Source organism: Triticum aestivum, chromosome 5A, assembly GCF_018294505.1.
Source record: "Triticum aestivum cultivar Chinese Spring chromosome 5A, IWGSC CS RefSeq v2.1, whole genome shotgun sequence".
Lineage (NCBI taxonomy): Eukaryota > Viridiplantae > Streptophyta > Magnoliopsida > Poales > Poaceae > Triticum > Triticum aestivum.
The window spans coordinates 470,642,975-470,660,349 of record NC_057806.1 but is presented as its reverse complement, the minus strand read 5'-3'; the positions used below and the strand labels follow the sequence as shown (position 1 = coordinate 470,660,349).

Here is a 17,375-nt window from a genome sequence, read left to right as displayed (position 1 = left end):
GGGGTGACGGACCAATGGGTGCATAGAAGAGCATTGTTGGAAAAGTCCTAAAAAGTCCCAAAAAGACTCTCCTTGAGAGTCTTCTTCATTTAGTCTCAAATGCCTAGTTTAGTCCCTAAAAAGTCCCTCCCATTTGGTAAAAAGTCTCTAAGGTGGACTTTTTCTAGTCCCTACACAAAAAAGTCCCTGGAAACAAACACCCCCTAATATTTCTATACAAGCTTATAAATGTGATAATTACAATTGAAAAGCATGGATTTTATGAATGTGAAAATAAATTATACAATGAGTTGATACGCCTAGAAGTCCCCTCTGAAGAAAAATGTCAATTCATACATCCCGTCGACACGAAGCGGACGTGCGAACCGGAGCGGGGGGAGAACCCACTCCGCTGCTCCCCGATCGTTCCAAAACCCTCGACGGCGCCCACTCGTGATTAAACGATCGTCCGTCCGCATCACCCACCAATCATGAGCAAGTCACGTCCATTTCGTTCCAGCGAGCAAGTCCAAACAAACGAAGCCCAGCCAGGACCAGCCGCACCCACGCTCCACAGTCCCACCGGAACAGTGCCGCGGCATGTTTCCGCCCGCGCTCCACACGACCAAACAACCAAGATTCATGTCGCAGGGTATGTACATGGCCAGAGATGATTATTACACCTAAGTACAGCATCCATTGATTAATTACTTGCCACGCCATGATCTACACACATCCTCCACTAATCAACGAATTATTGAGTAACTAATTTAACAGCATCTGCTTGCTGCTGCTGTTCGTGAACTCTACTGCTCGATCGGCACCAAAATTGAGTCGAATGGGTCTCATGCGGAGTAGTCCGAGACGGCGAACGAGTCGCCGCTGGAGTGCGGGCCGCCGCGCGCCGGCGACAGCATGGGCGCGGGCGCGGCGGAGGGCAGCGTGGTGGCCGGCGGCGGCGGCTTGGCGTCGTCGGCCGCGGCGGGGCGCCGGATCTCCTCGAGCAGCGCCACGACGTCCTTCATCGCGGGCCGGTCGTCCGCGCGGCGGGACACGCAGAGCGCGGCCACGGCCAGCGCCTGCCGCATCTCGTGCGCGTCCGCCTCGCCGGCGCTCTCCCTGAGGCGCGCGTCCAGGATCTCGTCGTCGCTCCCGCGCCTCGCCTGCACCCACTGCACCAGGTGCGCGCCGCCCGGCAGCGTCGGGTCCAGCGGGTGCCGCCCCGTCAGCACCTCCAGCAGCACCACCCCGAAGCTGTACACGTCGCTCTTCTCGCTGATCCGCTGCATCGACGCGTACTCTGCACACCCCCAAAAACCAGACAAAAATGTCAGAGAACAATCAGGTTCAAAATGTGGTACGATCTTGCAAGTGCAACGAGGTTTTGGACCTGGCGCCATGTAGCCGTAGGAGCCGGCGATGCGCTGCGGCTTGGACGAGGAGTCATCGAGCTTGCCCTGCCCGGCCGAGAGGATGCGGGCGAGGCCGAAGTCGGCGAGGTACGGCTCGTAGGCCGGGCCGAGCAGCACGTTCATGGACTTGATGTCCCCGTGCAGGATGGCCGGCACGCAGTCGTGGTGGAGGTATGCCACGGCGTGGGCGACTCCGAGCGCCACGTCGTACCGCGCGCCCCACTCGGCCGTGGGCGCGCCCTTGGTGCCCCCGACCACGCCGCCGTGGAGCAGGCCGCTCAGGTTGCCGTTGGGCAGGTAGCTGTAGAACAGCAGCCGCGTGCTGCTGCCGCCGTTGGCCGCCCAGCCCAGCAGCCGGACGATGTTGCGGTGGCGGATGGAGCCCAGCGCGGCGATCTCGCTGCGGAAGGCGAGGCCGGCGCTCGCCTCGTCCGGCGACCACATCTTCTTCACCGCGATGGTGTAGCCGTTCGGGGTGTCCACCCTGTACACCACGCCGGAGCTGCCGGTGCCGATCACGTTCGCGGACGTCAGCCCGCGGAGCACGTCGTCCATGGATATGTCCAGCTTCTGGTACAGCGTCACCTCCCACGTGCCGTGGCCGTCAACCGGGGCGCTGCTGCGGCCGCCACGGCGCGCGCGGGCGAGCATGTAGGTGGCGGCCACCAGGAACGCCGCGCTGACAACGGCCAGGACGGACATGGCTATCTTGAGCGTCGTGAGGGCGCCGCGCCCGGAGGACTCATCGGAACCATCGCCGACGACGAGGTGGCGGTTGCCGGCGAGGTCGCTGAGCGGCAACTTCTGGAAGAAGGGGGTGTTCGGGAGCTCGCCGGAGAAGGCGTTGTAGGAGATGTTGAGCGTCACGAGGTTCTGCAACGCCGCCAGCGGGTCGAGGCTCCCGGACAGCCCGTTGTGCGACAGGTCGAGGCTGCCGAGCTTGTCAAGGCCGGCGAACTGGGGCGGTATCTCACCGGACAGACGGTTGCAACTGAGGTTAAGCGAAATCTCCAACGACTGGAGCGCCCCGAGCTCCGCGGGGATGCCGCCAGAGAACGCGTTGTCGCCGAGGTCCAGCAGCTGAAGCTTCTCGCAAGAACCCAGCTCCGGCGGGATGCCGCCGGTCAGCCGATTCTTCGCCAAGTAAAGCTTGGTCAGCTCCGGCATCGAGGCAACGCTGGACCTCAGCTGCCCGGAGAGCTGGTTGTCGGATACGTCAACGAGCTGGAGGCTGTGCGGCAGCGCGGCAGGCAATGCGCCGGACAGAGCATTGGAGTGCAGGTCAAGGAACTCGAGGCTGCCGCACCCGGAAATGGCCGCCGGCACCGGGCCGACGAGGTGGTTCTCGCTCATGTCGAGGAAATTGAGGTTCTTCAGGTTGCCGATCTCGGCGGGTATCGTGCCGGACAGCCGGTTACCGTTGAGCCGCAGCCGATAGAGGTTAGTGCAGTTGCCGATGTCCGGCGGCACGACGCCAGAGAGCTCGTTGCTCAGCAGCAGCAGCTTCGTCAAGTTCTGCAGCTCGAACAGCTCCTTCGGAATCGGCCCAGTGAGGTTGTTGTAGGAGAGGTCCACCGACTGGAGGCTCGCGCACTCGGCGAGGCTCGCCGGCACACCGCCGGTGAGGCCGTTTTTCCACGCATAGAACAGCGTGAGGTTCCCGAGCTTCGGGAAGTCGAGGCGGATCTCCCCGGAGAGCGCGTTGTTGTCGAGCTCGATGTCCGTCAGAGAGGTGCAGTTGGAGAGCTCCGGCGGGATGGCGCCGGTGAGCCGGTTCGTGCTCAGCTGCAGCTGCTGGAGGTTCGGCAGCCGGCCCAAGCTGGCCGGAATGCTGCCGGAGAGAGAATTCAGCGAGAGGTCGATAAGGGTGAGCTCCTCGCACTGGCCGAGCTCCGGCGGGATCGCGCCTACGAGCTGGTTCTGCCAGAGCAGCAGCGACTGCAGCTTCCGGAGCCGGCCAAGCTGCGGTGGTATCGGTCCAGAAAGAGAATTCTGGTAGAGGTAGAGGCTGGTGAGCTCGGTGCAGTTGCCGATGGACTCCGGGATGCCGCCGGAGAGCATTGTGGTGTAGATAGCAATCGTCTGGATCTTCTTGAGCTGCCCGATCGTCTCGGGGAGGCTGCCGGACATGCCGGTCTCGGCGAGGCCGATCATGGTGAGGTCCGCGCAGCCGCCGATCTCCTTGGGCAGCGGGCCCTTGAGCGCCTGGTTCCCGCCGGCGCGGATCACCTGCAGCTTCTTGAGCCTCCCGATGCTCGCCGGGATGGCGCCGCTGAGCTCGTTGTCGTAGAGCGTGACGTGCGTGAGGCTGGCGAGGTCGCCGAGGTCGTCGGGGATGGCGCCGCGCAGGGAATTGGAGTTGAGCGCGAGCGTCTCGAGCTTGGCGAGCCGGCAGAGCTCGGGCGGGACCGCGCCCGTGAGCTGGTTCTTGCTGAGGTCGAGCGTGACCAGCGCGCCGTACGCGCCGATCTCCGGCGGGATCGGGCCGGTGAGGTTCGTGCCGGAGAGCACCAGCGTGGTGAGCGACGGCGCGAGCGGCAGCAGGTTGGCCGGGAGCGGGCCACGCAGGTCGACGCCGGTGACGCTCAGCGACACGACGGCGCCGCGCGCGTCGCACGACACGCCGAACCACCGGCAAGGGCTCGCGTCCGACGCCCTCCACGAGTCGAGCGCGCCGCCCGCCGGCCGCAGCGACCGGCGCCAGTCCAGCAGCGCCCGGCCCTGCTCATTGACGCACCGGCACGGGGCGGCCAGCAGCGCGGCGCAGGCGAGCGACACGAGCAGCGCGAGGGCGCGGGAGCGCGGCGGCATTGGCGCCCGGTGGCCGACGAGGCCGCGCGTGAGAGGTGGACGGACGGACGGACGGATGGAAGTTTTTTGGTGGTGCGATGGGGATGTGGCGTGGCGCCTCCTATTGCTGTCGTCGGGATTGTAGAGGGGGACACCGCGCCACGATTAGTTTATACCCCTAGACAAGAAGGGGATTAGAGATCTGGATCCAAATGAGCGCAGATTAAGTAGCTAATCCCGTTTGGTTTTATCATCAAATCAAAAGATTTTGGCCGCTGCAGTGCAGTGTGGTGTGGTGTGCAGTGAGTGGTGGGAACATGGGAGGAAGGTGGCGGTGGCGCTGCCATCATCTGCACCGCACACATATGTTTATGTTTAGGCCAACTTGGTGTACGTACGCACGTACTTATCACTGCTGCCATGCCATGACAGCGCCCCTAATCTAATCTGACTTGTTAATGGCTCCCGAGGTGAAAAACATCTGCGCCTTGTCGTGCTCTGTGAAAACACCAGGCTCCTAATTCCCTCGGTAATCCAACTCTTCTTCTATCCGTTCGTGATCTGTGGGGGCATTTGCAGTGTCAGGCTCACTCAGGTAAACCTGGCTCCTTTGTACTACCCTGCATAAATGCAGGGGTTGACAGTGGCTGTTACTGTTCTTTTTAGCATGTGCAGGACGCATGGCCCTTTCTTAGCGGGGTTAGGTTAACCTTCCAAATGTTTCTGATGGTCTGAACAGTGAGCCGGTTGCTTTGCGGCTGCCTCTTTGCATGATGCGCAAGTGTTCTTCTGCAGATCTGCTACTTTGCACTTTACAGTGGCGGTAAAATACTAACTGCAGCTGTAAAAAAATTAACTTGTACTGCATTGGTGCCACATTACTGTGCCTCGCATTATCTCCACACTTCCACAGTACAAATGTACTGTTTGCAGGTGAAACATAATTCCTTTGCTGGTCAATTCACCGATTTTAGTTCTGAACCTCTGAAGTACCCGTTCATGTTCCCATCATCAGGTATAGTATGTGTTTATGTTTACCTGCAGACTGCAGTCATCTTTATCTGCAGTTTTGACTTATGGCACATCTGCTTAAGTTACTATCTGCAGTAGTTGGCAGGAATAAGAATAACTGTAAATATGCCCATGTCTCTTTCTTTCTGTCTTCTGATTTTCTTGAGCAACCGCATGCTGTAATTCTTTATGCATCAATGTGGGTTGTTCTGTTCTCCGACCTATGATGATGCAGTTCTACTCTTTGGCAATTATATATGGCAAAGGCTCACAGTCCAGATGAACTGGAACTTGTTTTTCTCAAGGTTTAGACACAATGAAGTATGGATTGGATTTTATTTATTTATTTTGTAAATAGTAGAGCCATGAATCAATGTGGGTTGTTCCATTTATGGTCTGCTATTTTCTTTTTATATTACTCAAAGTCAAAAGTAGTATGTGATCAAATTCAGATAATGTGCGTGATCATTGCCCCGAGTTCAAAAGTTCATATTACTCCTTCTCCAGATGTTCTCTGTAAATGAGAAAGCATGTTCATCTCACATGCCCAAGCCATGAGAAATAACACTAATCAGAGGATACAAGAACTGGCAAGTCCTAAGTACTTCTTGTGAGCTCGTGATGGGCATCAGTGATAGGCCTGTGGGGTTAAAGAAGGAGTAAGACATAGGAGGGAATCTTAGGGTGCACATGGCAGTAAAGGGGTGAAGGTTAGCACTACGCACCTAGAAAAAACTAAGCAACTTACCCATGTGAATAGATGGCTAACCGCTGGAAAGTAACCGAAAAGATCAGATGCAATCTGGTTAAAAACTAATTTCCTTGGGCAAGAACATGTACATGTCTTTGAGTGCAAGGGACAATGAGGAACAAGATATTACTAAGATAAAAACTTGTTGAATTTTAAACCACCCTATTGTAATTACTAGTTTAATCGGCCTGTCGATCTGGACTTAGCACCCTCGCCACGGCTGCTAGATCCCTGCGGCGTTTGAGAGGTTAACATTTTGAACATCGAATTTCTAACTTTTTTATAAAGTTTTGCTTTCCACCTTGTGTGCCTGGTGGATTCACTTATTTCACAACGGCTCCTACTTTCACTTTGTGGATTGAATTACTTCAATCAAAATGCAGCAAGTTTAATCGTATTTTTTTTACAAAGAGTTCAAGTGTAATTGTGTAGATTAAAACCAAATGGCTAGAGATATTGTCAGAAATAAATGATTTTTGAGATGCAAAACTTGAATTGCAATAACCAACTACCCCTACCTAACCATTGTACTAACAAGCTTGATGTGAGGTCAAGTCAACTAAGCTAGATTAACTTTTGTACTAGTAGCAACGCAAGGAATAAACAGCGAAGTAATCCGCACTAATCGACCGTCGATTGCGGTTAGAATGGGTCACATGGGTGATGGATGGCTTACCATAGAGAAATCAAAGCAGGAGGGGACATGTTAGGTGCCACACATGGTTGATAGTGTAATGTCATGGCCAATATGGTGGTGGATGGTAACATCAGAGGAATACGTATGAGCAGCATTTGGATTCAGATCCCATCGAGGACGATGCCATGACAAGATGAAGGCGCGGAGCACATGGTTAAGTTTCAAGCAGGCCTGTGGATCGATCGATCGCAGGGTTAGTTAAGATTAAAACCTGTACTGCTGCCTGGCCCGAGATGTGATGCAGTTCTTTCACAGCTAATTGTTCCGTTAGTTCTCTGACACTAGGACTTTTCCCAGGCCTGCTGCTGGCAGCCAAGATCTGATCCAGCGCCCTCTGTTTCTACCAATAAAAGATGGCCGGCTCCTCATTTTTTTTACAAAATCACATGAACTTTACGCGGATAGATCCGGCTTGAAAAATGCGCACCGTCAAAAGGTAATTAAAGTTAATGGCCGGCTTAGAACATTCCGTCACACAAAGGTCGAGGCGGTTAAACAATGCTGCTGCTGCTGCTGTTCTTTTGCTTCTAACATTTGAGTCACTTCCTGCTTGCAATTGCAACTTGCATGGAGTAGGCAGTGCTTAAGCAATGCTAGTAGAACCTGACATTAATTTTAGGCATCTATCTATCTATATAGCTAGTGAGTCGTTCAAAGCAACTGTAAGGTACACATAGCTGTCGGGGTCACATTCTCCAAAATCACAACAGTAGAAACATTGCTGCACAGGGATGAACTCTCTGTGTGTCTCACATTTGTCACTCCTTTTAGGCGCCTACCCAGGTTTCTAGAGCTACCATGCTAGGGATAGCAACTCAAATTGCCAGCAGCAAATCGACTGTGAGTGCTGAAGAACAACTGTAAACCTGAAGTGTGGAATTTATTACTGCCAAGAAGGGTGAATTCTGGCAGGTAAAAGCATTTTAACATGCTGCGTTAACTGAATATTGCAGCAGAATGGAGTTAACTTGCATGAGGTTCTGTCACTGAGTTGCTGCTACTTCCTGCAATCTGTGGCGCCTATGGTGTGCTAGCCTGAGCAAAGCAGCTGGAAGCAAATTGATGAATTTGGGGCATCTGCCTGCCTCGCTGAGCCTATCTGCTCTGATCATAGCCCTGTCATGACTTCCTAGCTTCTCCCAAATATATCTAGCAAACAACTTGGCAAGAACATAGACTACTCGAACAGGCAAAATATGTGGTCAGGTTTACATGTGCTTCATGAACTTGGATGAACCTCTTTTGTATATTCCTAGAGCTGTATCAGTATATCATCGTAGCCACTTCATTTCCATGAGCATATGTTTTCATAAATCAGATTCATACGGTCCTAGAAACATTCCATACGAAGGCAGCTACGCACCCGGAACATCCTCTTTTGTCTACACGCTGATTCATCGGAAAGGGCGGCTGCTTTCCCACACATTTCTCTTGTCCCTATATCACAAATTCACAACGCATTTCGTGATATCAGCAAAAAAATTCGGCAAAGCGTGCATGAGCACACGAATTCGGCAAAGCGTGTGCGAAAGAAAATGGGTGGACTTTGGGATTAAGCGTGCGTGTGTGCATGGGTGAGTGGCTGTCTGGAGGCAATAATGTTGGCCCATCTGGTGAACGACTCTATGATTAAGTCGCCAACCTTGGATGTGCGTCGTATAGTTTATTCTGCTAATCCAATTTTGCATATTTAGACCAGGTGGACTGATTCTTTTTTTTAGTCAACATATCTATTTTGTTGATTCTATTGTTTTAGGATATATATATATATCCTTGTTGTTTGAAATAAGTTTACTTAGGCTACATACCTTTCAAAGAAAAGTTAAATGCATGCAGGGATGCTCCTAATACTTTTGAGGGTGTTAAGTTAATCCTAAATATACAAAAGTACATATGTGGGTCCTAAATGACAGTCCATAATTAATTCATCGGGTGCTATCCAATCCAGCTCACCTCTAACCGGAGTGCGTGGCACTTTGACCACCGCCACGTCGACACGGGCTCTCAGAAATTTCCTGTCGTTGGTAATTGGAGAATTTTGCAATGAGGCCCTATTAAGTGGTTGTCTTTGCCTCCCCTTTCAATGTCGCTCTCCTCTTCCACCACCACCCTATTCCCTGACATGTATGTGAGCTCGTTCACTGGCTTGCTGCTGGGGAAGCGAGACAAGGAATAGGGTTGTCACTACAACCTTAAGTAACATGGCCGTCGGCTTCTATCATCGCTACTATTGTAGTGTGTGGGGTGCATGTGCTTCCGATGCATAACTGTCATGCATATCTTCTCATGTTGAAGATTGGCCAACTGTTCTAGGAATGAATGCCCTAATCATTGGGCAAGGCTTAAAATTGCCGAAAGAGACGGTCATCCTACATTGCATATGGTATATATGTCTATTTCATTGAATAGATCATTGTGGTTCGTATATAGTGTATAATACTTGAACTTTACTACCACCACAGTCATGCTAAGATTATCAGCATCATAGTCCACAGTGAACTAGACATGGTTAAGAGTACATGTAGACATGAACTCTCTGGCATATGCCATGTTCATGTCAAAACTAGAATAAAACCTCAGGATGAATCTTCAGTGAGAACAGCTCCTCAAATGGTCCTATTAGTAAAAATAGTCATTTGAGCACTAAACAAGGGCAACACTAAGGATTGACCATAATAGGAACCCTAAATCCTAAGTTTTCTTGCACAGGAGAAATGTGTGCTTAAATCAAAGAAATCTCACAATGTAGCTAACATCTCTATGTTAAAAACAAGCTACAAATCTACGAGTATAAGAAGAATACATTAATACAAACTGAGAGTGGGTCGCATTGATTATTCTATTGTGGAGGAAGATCGTATGGCCGTTGCCTAGATTACTAGAGCTATCTTAACGGAGAGCCCCACCGAGCGATTGGTCGCCTACTTGCCACTATCCAACCTTCCCTACCGCCGCATGCCCAGATGACTGCACGGTGGGGAAAAGAGGAGTTGAGCCATGAATGAGGCCGAGGAGGAGGGAGGGGGTGGGGGTTGCAAATTTATCCTGCATTCGATCATGCCTTATGGTAACCGTCATTATGTGGAAGTGGTCAAAACAGCACATGGACCCGTCGGTGAATTAGATATGACCTCACTTATTACTATTATGACCGAGAAGATGCATTTTTATAAAGTTTGGAGTTCGGTGGTCTTCGAATCTCAATGTAATTTTTATTATGTTTGAGGTGTTTTGTACTCCCGATGAACTATTGATAATAGATCTGGATCATTTTCGCAAAAAAAAAAACAAAGATGGCATGTCCAAGATAGTATTATGACATCCCATGCATCTCACTCCTCGTTAAATCCTTCCAAAATTCCTACAAACAGGCCCATAGTCGTCCCTCTCGAACTAACGGCACCCTCCTCCCTGCTCCCTGATTGTGCCTGCGTTTGTATCCCCACAAGGCAAAGGCTGCACGCGTGCATGCCTGCACCACGCCAGCGCCACACCGCACAATTCCTGACCATGCATGCATGCCTGCACTCGATGACACCTGCATGCATGGCATCCGCATGCACGTCCGTCTCGCCTCGCCGCAGCGCTTTCTTGAAATGAAGAAACGCCGCAGAGCAGCGGCGTGGCGCCATGCCGCTGCTCGCCCTGCTTGCTGCTTGCTGCAAAGGAAGGAAAACAGAAGGCCCATCGCAGCGGCAACCTGGGACCTCCGCCATCGATGCAGGAACTGATATGGATATATAGACTGGTCATGTCATGTCACCAGGCCATTCATCATATAGACTTGGCGTCATGCGCAGCGGGTCAGCGTGGTGGACATCATGGTACGCATCTGCCGGTTTCTGAGCAGATGGAGGTGATGATCGAGGAACAACGGCAAGCATTTTACGTGTGTTTTGCACATGGTATAGGTAAATGGATGTGTTTGCTGAGTTTTCCTCTCGGCTTACTTCGCTTTGCCGAGTGCCCATGGTTTGGTTCTTGGCAAAGAGCCAGGCACTCGGGGTATGAGGAAATTCCAGTGGTGACGCGGCATCTTCTCGAAACTTAGATAGGGTAAAAAAACAAGAGGAGCATAGATGTTTTCCTTTTTGATAAACACCGATTACAACACGGACACATATGTGTCTACACAACGCCTACTGAAGATCGGTACGCTTTTGAGTCTAAAAGGGACCACGGCTTGCTCTTGAGTCTTGGCACCATACAGTCGTTGTCAGGAAGAGGAACTGTAATGGATTAGATACGAGAGCTTCGTAATTTCAGGGCAGTACTAACATGTCTCCATTAACCGGGCACGTGGATTCACGGCGCTGCAGAATCAGGTTGTCCACGTCGACGAATCGAACCTGGTGCTGGGCTTCCTCTTTCGCTTGGGCCTTGATGGGCCGGCCTCGCTCTCCTCTCCTCCCTGCTGCAAAACAAAGGATGCTGTTCTAAGAGAAAGGATACAGATGCCGATCTACAGCCTTGCAAAATGACATGATTTTACTATTCAAATCATTCTAAAACCAGGAAGGCCCCTGCTCTTTTCTGACCTAATTAAACACGTACGTATGGTGCAGAATTTCAACTTTTGTGTGCGTCTTTAATTTCAATGTTTCCAAGATGAATCACAATATCTACTTCAAATTTCTACCAGTGCTTTGAATAAATGAATTGTATCTAAACTGAAGTGCAAAAGTGAATACCATCATACTGATAATACCCTAGCAGCAAGTCATCACCTTCCTTGTTTAAGGGAAATGGGGCTAGATAAGTAACATGTAACATGAACAGGGAGGCTACTAGAGTAACTGTAAGTTAGGCCTTCACAAACCTTTGCGTGGTCTGCCGCTAGGGTCATCTTCTTTTTCTCACCAGAGGCCGTGTCCGCTGCCTGTGCTATGACCTAGAAATAACATGTCAACTTTGTAAAATTCACAACATCACAGAGACAAGCGCAACAAAATTAATGATTCTGCTCAAAGAAGACCATACCGTCCGTGGAGCATCCAAACCCTCAAGATAAGATTTCAGCATGTTCACCACCCGTCTCTGCTCCACCCAATTAAGCCGTCGGAGGGGGCTATCCTGCTGCATTCACATCAGACACTTCTAAAAATCCTCACTCCGAAATTGTAAGGAAATGTTGATCCGATATATTAAAATCTTGGTAGCTTTCAGTTCGATGCAGAAGGATGAAGTTTACCTGATCTGGCGGGGCAGGCAAGTTCAGACTGATGGCTACGCCCGTCATACGTGCCATTTCCTGCCAACAAGGGTGGTTATTACAGTGTGTCACACTCAACATCTTCAACAGTACCGAAATTAACATATATAGGTTAACAAGGGAAGTGAAGCTATTATACATGCATCCTTTGCTGAATCCCATGGCCGGCTCTCCACAGCTCCTCCACCTCAGAGCGTTTGTGTTCCCACGCCTCCCACTTCTTCAATCTCCAACCCTCTTTTTGCCTTGGCGTGCGCACAATGCCGGCCTTCTTGTATGCATCCAACCGCACAAGTGACTTCACATGCATATAGGATTGCATATGCCCGTTCCAGCGGGGGCTGAAATCTAACAGCTTTGCCAACTTGGTTACGTCAATCGTAAATTTCTGGCTAGTCAATTCATGGCAGTATATGCCATCATTACCACTATGCATGGCAATCTTATCCCCGTAGATGAAATGCGGCATTAGAATATCAAGTGCAGCTAACTCAATACTATGCTTCTGGATCCAGCTTTGCTTCTCCTTGTTGTCAAGTGTCCAAACATACAACCTCCGTGCAAGCCCGGAATCTCTTCTGGCTTGAACAGCAGCCACGGACACCTTGGAATCTATCTCCGTGATCCGAAATAACGGATTACCAAATGCAGGATCCGCAAAAACAACCTCGGGCAACCGTATTAATTTCTGACATTCATCTCCGAGATCAAAGCATACGACGGCCCGTCGCCAGCTGCTTTCTTCGTCTTTGGTTAGCCAGTACATTGCTCCGTCAGCGTTGACGACCCCAGTTTGTTTCACACAGAACAAGCTCAGAGCTTGTTCAGTTCTGACGTCCCTCCACTTCTCACCGCCCAGCGTGTAAACTTGAATGACACTGAAGGAACCACCGACATGGTGGCGCTCCTCGCCCGGAAGAAAGTGCAAGATCTTGTATTCGTTTGTGGCTGGGCTGAAACCAAAGCTGTAGAACAAATGGTGATCAACCCTCGAGTGAAGCTTCACGGGTTTGGCGAGGTGCATACATTCACCGGTGGCAAGGTTGGCTATCTTGATGGTTGATTTATCCGAGTACAAGCAAACAAGGCCATTGCACGAAGCGCACAAGAAATCATCAGGCTCAATCACGGGCACATCCCGTGTCGACGGCGACCAGGCCTCATCAAAGAGGACCGCTTCGCTAGGGAAGGACTTGCCGTAAGTCGCGCCTCGTTGGAAAAATAGAAGGGGTCGAGGCTGCGCGTGCCGGAGGTGTGCCATGGTGAACTGCGGATCCCGAATGATGCCATCCCACTGCTTGCAGACAAACCGGCACCGCAGCAGATTGCTCACCGGAAGCCTCAAAAGTATCAGTTCGATGATATCTTGTGGCAAGCTGGCCACGAGTTTCTTCTTTGTTGGCTGCATCGCCATGGCTTCCATCGAAGCCACACTGAGAGTGCTGCCAGATCCTTCTGCACTCAACAGTTTGACGGACTGGCAAGGCAAACGAATTCGGAGACTGAATAAACTCTGCAGAAAAATACATGAAAGCGAGGTCATTCAGCGCAGTTTTTAAACATCATGGAATCAAAAGAGGAGCCAAAGAAATCGACATGCCCTCAACATTATCCCCCCTTTATATGACTATACCCAAGAGGTTCGTCAAACATTCCATGATCCATAATCTTTGAATCTAAACTTGGTGCTAGATACATCCATTCGAGGGACAAACTTTTCCGGACGGAGGGAGTAAATGGTAGTACTACCTAGTCATACATCCGTCGCCTCCACTACTTCGTACTCGCCTGAATTTCATAATTCATACTATAGATCCTGACGGATTGAACGTTTTTCCCTTGCGGGTTGCAACCCTAACGATCGATTTGTATTCCCTAGGGGATCAAGGCGCGCTGCGGTTACAGAAAACGTAGAGGAAGCGAAAACGAGATCCGGGGTTAGGGGAAGGGAGGGGAGACTCACGGGCGAATTCAGATGAACTCCTCCGCCGACCGCCGGCGCCTTGGCCCCCGCGAGATGAGAGAAATAAATGATGAGATTACGCCGCCGTTTCATCGAGAGGGAGCGGAGTATTTAACCGCCTGTGGGCCGGACACGACTCACGGAATTCCGACTCCGGGCCGGTGGTGCAGTGGCCAGCAGGTTCGGAACGGATACGGCTTCAATGTTGCTCAAAAAAAAAAAAAGGATACGGCTTCAATCCCCAACCCCTTTGTGGCGCATATAGCGCTGGCCATATTGTTATTTTTGTCTGATCCGCTTCCCGCGGTTTTTTCTGTGGCGGTTTCCTGTGGGTCTTTTCAGGACGTTTTTTTTTCGTTTTCTTTTTTTCTTTTTGTACTTCGTTTAAATTATTTTATCGGTGAACTTTTATTTCAAATTCCCAAAAAAATAATTCCTGAACCTTTTAAAAATTGTGAACTTTTCTCAAATCCAAGACCATTTTTTGAATGTGCGGATTTTTTTTCAATCCATGCTTTTTTTCAAATTCACAAACTTCTTTCAAATCCATAAACAATTTTTCAGATCCAAATACGGGGAGGTCAAGACAACCAAGGATACTTGCAGCATGAACCATTCAGGCCCGTCTTATACACTACACATCTATAAAACCCATGTGACATAGGGTATTTGGAGGAACATGTATTTTAGACGATGTTACAGTTGAAGTGGTCTGCGTCGTGGAAGAAGCTTTTTGAAACCAGCAGAAAACATCAACGTGGCAGCAGAAAACGTTGTCGCGTGCAGTTTTTCAGCAGAAAACGCTGTCATGGAAACAATTTCGAAAACTCTACTATCGCAATCTATTTTTGCTGTCGTGGCCGAACTTTTCTATCCTAGCATGATTCTTCAACTTTTCTCACCGGAGAACTCCTTTTTCGCATATGACGATTGTATCTCATATAAACATATTAATCTTATGAAGGCTCATACAACATCACACGCAAACCTCCTGCAAAAATACCACATCACATGCAAACCTCCTGCAAAAATAGGTTAGATGCCTCTAATCGCTTTTGCTAATTACCATGGCTGCTACAGCTAAGTGGAATATTTTTTATTTTCCTACGAAACCATAAGCACGCACTTCACGTTGTTGTTTAATAAACATGCAGGGTGTCTTAGGATATACCGAAGACTAAACTTCATCATTATGCATGACCCCGTGTAGATCAAATCTACAAGCCCTCTTCATCGTAAAATTTAGCATTCTCAATTATGGTTGAACCGAAAGAATCTGAAGCATAACTTCGGTTAGCGAACAACATAATCACGAGGAGCATAAAAGTACCTCATAAATTCAGACCGTTGTAACAAAGTTCTTCCATGCCATTGAGATCAAAACTGCGCCAAATAAGGGTTACAACATGAACGTCCGGTAATTAGAGCTCCCTAACCACTTCCCACACAATGCCGCATATCACCATATGCTCTAATTGTACCTACATCTACTCATAGATATGCTCATGATACCATTGTAGGGGAACATGCTATACGCAACAACAAAAAATTATGCTACATGATCACACCCAGGAACAATATCAAGAGGGCAGTAACGATCAAACTCACAAACGAGTAGAGTAGCGGAAGTGGTTAAGAAGTTGGTGAAGCATGATGATTCCCACAACTAGGTTATACCGCCCGGTGCAAAAACAAAAAATTTTCTCTGAAACAAGAGCTGAAGTAGACGATCCCACCGAGGTATACATGGGTTCCAAAGAAGTAATCCAACAAAGATCCGATGTCCAATAATATGAACACCAAAAAAACTAGAAAGGGAGAAAGCCTAGCGGCGCTTCTTGTCTAATTTGGAGTTTATCTAATTGGGATTCTAAATCTTTAGACCGAGAGAGCGTGGAGCTATGTGGAGAGGACCTCCAAGATTTGATGTGCTTTGGAGGAGATGGATGCGCGCGCGCACACACACAGGGAAGAAGGAAAGGTGCAAGAGGCCAAACCGAATTGGGAGGAATCCTCCGCCAATCCGGTCACCACAAGGAGGTGGAGGAAAATTAGGATTCCTCCTCCTCCCCGATTTGCGCCCCCCTAAGCAAAAACTCAAATTCCAGCAGCAATCTACAGCTAGAGGGCTTACATTTGTCTCCCGCGCACAAATCCACACGCCCTTCGTTTTGGATTAGGAGTGGATTTTTTAGAGGTGCAACACGCAGAGTCATGTCGATGGGGAGGGGGCGCAGTAGATCATAGTCGATTGGATTTTGGGTGGTAAGCAACAATTCCTATCGCCTTCCTATCCGATCCCAGGGATGTAGGCAATAACATGCAGTGTTTATAGGCAATTAGAAGATGTAAAACCACTAGTAGAAAACGGAGCTTTAAAACCGGTTCGTAAGGGCCTTTAGTGCCGGTTCCATAACCGGCACCGGTTTGGCACGAACCGGCGCTAAAGTGCCACCACGTGCTGTGAGCTCGGTACTAAAGGTTTTTTTTTTGATTTTTTTTTTTGAAAATTTTGGATTTTTTTTATTTTTAATTTTTCTGAATTATTTGATGATTTAGTCTCTAATCACCTCTCTTAACTGCTCAAGTGTGGATCACTCATTCCAAATCGCCTAACTTCCCGGCCGGTCACCCATCCTCTCACTCCTCCAGCCTGAGCACGCTTAACTTCGGAGTTTTATTCCCCCTATATTCCAAGTCTGCACTTGTTGTTTTCATGACAAATGTAAGCTGTCAATCCTATTAACCCTCAGCAGTTTAGCTTGAGCATTAGGTCACATGTTTCACCGTTTGAGTTTGAAACTATTATTCTAAAAAACAGTAATTATTTAGTAACACTAATATTTCTTGAATAAGTTTGACCACAGTTTGACCATAGTTTGACCAGATTTGACCAAAATTCAAAAAATTGAAATAATTATTTAGTAACACTAATATTCTTGAATAATTATGTAGTAACATTAATATTTCTTGAATAAGTAGTTTGACCAGATTTAACCAAATTTTTAAAAAAAAATTAAAATTTGACCATATCTTTTTTTCTATTGGAATTTGAGGATTCTAAAAAATTGCAAACAGGCCGTAGGCAGTCTCCATCGGATGCGGATTTTTGTGCTGAATTTTTTGATATATTATACTTTTTTTCCGACATCGTATGCAAAAATTATAGCCGTTTTACATTTTTCCTCCACTTTTTTGCAAAACATGTCCAAATTTAAGTTTTCAAATTTTCCTAACTAGTAGATGTAGTAATATAACTACCTCTCGAAGGATTTTATTTTTTGAAGTTTTTATCATTTTCTTTTGATTTTTGCAAAACTGAAATGGCGATACACGCGCGCGGGGGGGGGGGGGTAGAGTTTGAAAATTGCCCCCTTTAGTGTGGGTTCGTGGCACAAATCCACACTAAAGGCTTGCCCCCTTTAGTGTGGGTTCGTGGCACGAACCGATACTATATGTTAGACCTTTAGTATCGGTCTGTGTCACAAACCGGTACTAAAGGGGCTCGTGGGGACCCGGCCTGACGCCAGCTTGCCACTACCCCTTTAGTATCGATTCGT

The 17,375-nt window shown here is 49.1% G+C and overlaps 2 protein-coding genes across 4 annotated transcripts; both read right to left on the bottom strand.

The window, feature by feature from the left end:
- Nucleotides 1–626: 626 nt before the first annotated feature.
- LOC123104097 (leucine-rich repeat receptor-like serine/threonine-protein kinase RGI4) lies at nt 627–4,321 on the bottom strand. The gene is made up of 2 exons (XM_044525826.1): nt 1,370–4,321; nt 627–1,279 (listed from the first exon to the last, which is right to left on the bottom strand). Exons 1-2 carry the CDS (start codon nt 4,200–4,202, stop codon nt 825–827), a joined length of 3,288 nt encoding a protein of 1,095 aa, XP_044381761.1. The 5' UTR covers nt 4,203–4,321; the 3' UTR covers nt 627–824.
- Nucleotides 4,322–10,697: 6,376 nt separating this feature from the next.
- Nucleotides 10,698–13,956, bottom strand: LOC123107200 (uncharacterized). Of its 3 annotated transcripts, none has more exons than XM_044529204.1 (6): nt 13,816–13,956; nt 11,992–13,365; nt 11,832–11,891; nt 11,621–11,713; nt 11,460–11,531; nt 10,698–11,054 (listed from the first exon to the last, which is right to left on the bottom strand). In XM_044529204.1, the coding sequence occupies exons 1-6, from the start codon at nt 13,906–13,908 to the stop codon at nt 10,962–10,964; spliced, it is 1,785 nt and encodes a 594-aa protein (XP_044385139.1). In that variant the 5' UTR covers nt 13,909–13,956; the 3' UTR covers nt 10,698–10,961. The 3 variants fall into 3 exon arrangements, with proteins under 3 accessions (XP_044385139.1, XP_044385137.1, XP_044385138.1); XM_044529202.1 differs by having other exon boundaries at nt 11,621–11,716; nt 13,816–13,954; XM_044529203.1 differs by having other exon boundaries at nt 10,698–11,051; nt 11,621–11,716; nt 13,816–13,954.
- Between the last annotated feature and the right edge of the window lie 3,419 nt (nt 13,957–17,375).